The following is a 5,518-nucleotide window of genomic DNA, read 5'->3' on the forward strand; positions in this document are numbered from 1 at the left end:
CTCGTGAAGTGAACGTTCGCCAGTGGAGAAAGTGAACTTTTGACATTGCTCACTGGTACACACTTGTGAGTACACGTTGTGAACATGAACAAACCAAATGTCAAAGCTTCACCAACAGTTCCCGTACATTTTGCACGTGAATAGCCCGTGAACGAAAACTCTCCACCTTGTTCTCCACTCAGCTTCACGAGCAAGTTCACGGGTGAACCAAAAACTGAAATTTGTATGGGTTCACGAGATGGTTCACAAGTATGTACTAGGCTTAAGGGAGATAGAACCATTCAACCAAGGCGACGCAGATCAACAATTCCGCCTACCCGACCTTGACGAAGTGAAGATAGCTATATATAAACTGAAGTCAAACAAAGCTGCTGAAGCTGACGGCATAGCTGCCGAGCTATTTAAAGCAGCAGGCGATGACTTGGTAGGGACCATGCACCAACTCATCTACAAAATATGGTCAGAAGAAAGTGTGCCCGATGAGTGGAATCTCAGAACAATTTGCCCAATACATAAGAAAGGAGACCCTCTAAATTGCGCCAACTACAAAGACATTATTCTCCTTAACATTGCATATAAGATCCTTTCTGCCGTAATATTTGAACGTCTGAAGCCGTTCGTCAACAACCTGGTAGGTCCTTATCAGTGTGTTTTCAGACCAGGAAAGTCAACTATCGACCAAATATTCACACTACGGCAGATCTTGGAAAAATCCCAGGAACTTCAAATCGATACCCACCATCTCCTTATCGATTTATAAAGCCGCGTATGACAGCATGCATAGGGAAGAACTCTACAGAGAAATGTTTAGTTTTGACATCCCTGTCAAACTTATCCATTTGTGCAGAATGACGATGGATAATTCACGCTGCTCTATCAAGGTCGGAAAAGATCTCACCGATGCATTTGATGTCAAAAAAGGTTTTAGACAAGGCAATGCACCGTCATGCAACTTCTTCAATATCGTTCTGGAAAGAATTGTGCAAAACTCAGCCGTCAACACTAGCGGCACACTCTTCCAAAGGTTCATCCAATTACTCGGATACGCAGATGATATTTACATAATTGGAAGATCAAAGCGTGATGTCAGTGGAGCGTTTTTAAGCATTGCGACGGAAGCGAAGAAGATGGGTTTTGTGGTCAATGAGGGCGACTATGCTGTCATGATGCTGTCATCAAAAAAGGACACTGAACAAAACGACGTCTTGGACAAAACGTACAAAACGACAGCTATAACTTCGAGGTAGTTAAGGACTCTGTCTACCTAGGCACCGCTATTAACACAGCCAACGACACCAGCGCTGAAATCAAACGAAGAATAACACTTGGAAATCCCTGCTTCTTTGGACTTAGAAGGCAATTGAGAAGTAAAGTCCTCTCTCGAGCATGTAAAATCACCATCTATAAGACACTCATCATCCCGGTTCTCATTTATGGCGCTGAGGCCTGGACCCTGCAAAGAAAGATGAGAGCGTCTTAGAATGCTTCGAGAGAAAAATTCTTCGGGTGATTTTTGGTCCCTTACCAAGATATAACGACGAACTGTACGTTCTGTACAGCGACACTAACCTAGTTCGCAGAATTAAAGCCCAACGGTTTAGATGGTTGGGTCATGTAGAGCGAATGGACTCAATGCTCCAGCCCGGGAGGTCTTCGAATCCAATCCCGAGGTACAGCACAGTAGTGGAAGACCGCGACACAGGTGGCGCACTCAGGTGGGTGAAGACTTCAACCAACTTGGCGTGTGAAACTGGAGATAGCTAGCAAGGGACCGAGCTGGGTGGAGACGCATGTTCGTTGAGGCCCAGGTCCACCCCGGACTGTAGCACCACCTTAAGTACGAAAGTAAGTATTTTTGTATCTCGCCTAGTTTTTGGCAATTTCCATCAGGAGTATTTATTGAACTCTTTATGAAGTTTTGAACAAACCTTTAATTCAATACTTTCATAGTTTTAAAAAATACATTTTCGACTTTAATTTTAGTGCTGATTTAAAACAAATATTGGTTTACAACATTACTTTTATATTTGTTGACACAATTTAGAAACTTGATATAATAGAATTGTTTAGACGATGGATTCGTTGCAAAAACAACAATGACTTTTAATGTGTTTTCCTTTTTTCTGTTGAAATCGTTTTAGCACGAAAGATTAATTTGAGAAACATTCATTCAATGAAGATTTTAAAAAATACTACAAATATTTCAACTAAACATTGAAGAATGGGATTATAAATTTAGAAAACGTCCTGAAGTTAGCTAACATACATAAGTTCCGGATACCATTCAATCAGTAAAGAAATCGACTTCACATTAATTTTGTTTTACAGATAATAACTTCGAAAGTGTAGAAAGGACTTTTAAACAAATTCTCAAAAAATCCCACACAAAAGGTTGTAATTAATATTTTGTTAAACTTTTAGACAAATCGACTGACGGGATGGGATGGGTTATCAGTGTGGCTCCCGCTCAAGCTTTTTTTGTGTTTTTGAAAATATGAATGATTCTTAAACTTTTACCTTCAAAAATAAACAAGATAAAAGCATAATAGATGTTTTGCTTACCTCATTGAATATTTCAAGTAAATTGCATTTGCGGTATTTGTTGTTTTTCGTATTTCATCAAAAAAAAAGCAGCTGAAGCTCATCGGTTGCTGGTAGAAAGTTATGGTGAATATGTTCCAGTGATAAGAACGTGTGGAACGTGGTATCGTCAATTTAATAGTGGAGATTTTGATTTGTAGGCGCTATTGGATAATGACCCAACCCTATCACAAGAAAAAAATGTCACAAACACTGAATGTGACTCGGAAAGCAATTTCATAAAGCTTAAAAGTTATGATCCAAAGATCCAGGAGTATGCAAAATTAAAAACTCGTTTGTAAAATGTTGGTTCAACGGTTCGAAATGAAGCCGGTCCACTGATTGCAAAGCCAATCACTTTGGGTGAAAAAGTAGATACGGGTCCCTAACGACAACAAATTACCAATTTGAATCATGCGTTGATCGAAAAACGACTGGAAAGGGCCCGAAGACATGGTAAAGGTTTCTTGCAACATGATAACGCTCCGTCTGATAGGCTAAACTGGTGAGGGACAATATGTAAAAAAAGCAATTGATTGGGAAATATTATCGCACCCACCGTACTCCGACTATCTAGTCCAGTCAATGAACGAAAATAATTGCCTTCACCTAAAAAAATCAACAGTTTTGAAACTTGGCACACTTACTAAGGGATGTCTGGTGATGACCCAAAAAAAAGTCCCCAAGAATGGAGTTTGTTTCAGTTTTTACTATTATCTTGAAAAATATTTGTCGTATCAAAAAATATTATTGCACAAAATTAAAGCTCATTAAATTTTATAAACAAAAGCTTGGATGTATATTTTCGTATCTCTTACCTATAGTTTATAAGAGAAACATACGGTTTTTTCGGTTTATCGTGTTAATCCTGAAAACTCTTTTTTTTCCTTCGGAAATTGAATAAGCTTTAATTTTGTAGAAGATTTTTTTTGATACGACAAATAATATTCAAGATAAACGTAAAAAAGTGAAACAAACTCCATGTTTCTCTTAACTGCCGCTAGAGCTCACGTCGGATTCCTTTTTTTGGGTCATCACCAGACATCCCTTAGTAAGTGTGCCAAGTTTCAAAATTGTTGGACTTTTTTTTTAGGTGAAAACCTTTACTGGACTAATCACGAAAGCATTCCAAAGTGTATTGTCCACTAGCCAACTCAAAAAAGCTTGAGACGATGACTATTGTTGTTTATGCTCCTAAACTAAACGAATTCTAAAAATGAAATGATCAGATATATAATTTTTGAAAACCATTGTTGTTTTTAATGTAAAAGAATATATTTTTAACTTTCTTAAGCTTATTCAAATTAGGTCTTTGGAAAATTCTCTTCTATTCATTATCGGGAAGGTATGAGAGCTTGTGTGTTAAATTCCATTGTCCAAAGAACGACCCCTCGCTGACCCAAACTCGCCATTCATACTCCCCAGACCGATTAACATAGATAAATATAAAAATAAAGACATCTCAAATAAAGACCATAATAGTTCCAAATTAGCATCAGGCTATTTATGTCAAGACTGTTGTTCTATATTATTTTTATGAAATAGTCTCAAGGCGTGCCATTGTTTTGTGTGCAATAGAATATGAGGTCTACATTTACGCATATGTTGTACAGCTTGATCTGGTGTCCAATGATTTCTCTATAAAGAAAAACAAACAATTATTTGATCAAGAATTTAAAGCACGCATTCTAATTACCATCATTAGATAACATCCAACGAGGGTAGCACTACGTGTGCGTCCGGCTTTACAGTGCACATACACTGTACCAGTATTCTCTGGCAATGAACTTGTTTTAAGACTTGGTATTCTTTCCTTGGGAGGCAGGTATTTATTTATGAATTCCACACCTTGGAATAGTTTATCCTGGCAGGGTGATTCAAAGATGTCAGTTGTCGCCAGTTGAAGGAAGTCAATCCCCAGGAATTTCCACTTGTCGGCAGTGTTTGAAAAGGCTGTTAGCTCATAGTCTTCGTTCATCGACACAACCGCTTTCATGTTTTCGTTCTTAACCAACTGAAAACAAAAGAATTTCAAGAAACGACCACCAGATAAGAAGTGAGTCTTCTACTTTGAATAAAAACACAAACAGAAAAACCACCTACATCGTTAGTCATCGAACGGAAAGGAAGAGCTCCCAAGATAACATTGTCATCGATTCGGTCGAACCAATTCCTTGTGGTGGCCTTTTCCATGACAACATTGTACAGAAGGGTCGGATAAAATGATATACGTGCCAACATTCCCTGAGATTTTTGAAAGAAGAAGAAAACCCAACTTTGAATTAGTAACGACTTTCACTTTTCTTTTTGTCTTATATCAACTATCAACACACAACAATGCCCTCGTTAAGCGGTGTTGTCGTCGATTGAAAGTAGGTGCTTCTACGAGAGCGATTGGATTGAGACTCACAGCCATTTTTGGATAACCTTATGGTTAGAGTCTCTCTTTTGTGTTCGGAAATAGGTAAGTGACTCAGAGAACAGACACAGAGCTTAGTTCAAATTCAGATACTGCTTACGAGAGGAATGCTAATACAATATCGACTCTTGGTTTATTTACAAATTTACATAACAAACTGGAATCGTCGAAAGTCATCAAAGTGAAATTTTTGTTGAAACTGAAGCACGGTGGGCTAAATTTGGGTATTATGACGTTTGCATCAGCTGTTCTAATTTTGACATTTACATTTTTAGCGTTCAGGTTAGAAAAGTTTTAAGTAGTGGTTAGACTTGAACCAGCGATGTTATGCGTATAGAAATATTATATTATTATGCTGAACTTACATTACTGTCTGTATTTAATTTGTGATGGTTTAAAATTTGAAGGATGAGGCCAAAAGATAAAATTGCAGAATTCAAATTAATTTAATATTCTAAGCACAAGAAGAACTGTCATTTTCTGAGGTTAAGTTTTTTGATGGGTCAATCGAAAACATGA

At 37.7% G+C, this 5,518-nt stretch overlaps 1 protein-coding gene across 2 annotated transcripts; it reads right to left on the reverse strand.

Moving 5' to 3' along the window:
• Window positions 1–3,812: 3,812 nt before the first annotated feature.
• On the reverse strand, window positions 3,813–5,183 carry LOC129938706 (phosphatidylglycerophosphatase and protein-tyrosine phosphatase 1-like). 2 transcript variants are annotated; one of them, XM_056046402.1, is made up of 4 exons: window positions 4,991–5,183; window positions 4,684–4,824; window positions 4,277–4,594; window positions 3,813–4,218 (listed from the first exon to the last, which is right to left on the reverse strand). In XM_056046402.1, the coding sequence occupies exons 1-4, from the start codon at window positions 4,994–4,996 to the stop codon at window positions 4,090–4,092; spliced, it is 594 nt and encodes a 197-aa protein (XP_055902377.1). In that variant the 5' UTR covers window positions 4,997–5,183; the 3' UTR covers window positions 3,813–4,089. The 2 variants fall into 2 exon arrangements, with proteins under 2 accessions (XP_055902377.1, XP_055902378.1); XM_056046403.1 differs by having other exon boundaries at window positions 4,914–5,183.
• Window positions 5,184–5,518: the final 335 nt, after the last annotated feature.

Source organism: Eupeodes corollae, chromosome 1, assembly GCF_945859685.1.
Source record: "Eupeodes corollae chromosome 1, idEupCoro1.1, whole genome shotgun sequence".
Lineage (NCBI taxonomy): Eukaryota > Metazoa > Arthropoda > Insecta > Diptera > Syrphidae > Eupeodes > Eupeodes corollae.

Bases quoted from the DNA above. Each gene is read 5' to 3' on its own strand.
- LOC129938706 (XM_056046402.1), bottom strand. The intron at 4,595-4,683 runs GTAGGTGGTTTT...TTTTGTTTTCAG, and splicing joins TCCGTTCGATGACTAACGAT to TTGGTTAAGAACGAAAACAT. The intron at 4,219-4,276 runs GTAATTAGAATG...TTTTCTTTATAG, and splicing joins TTGGATGTTATCTAATGATG to AGAAATCATTGGACACCAGA.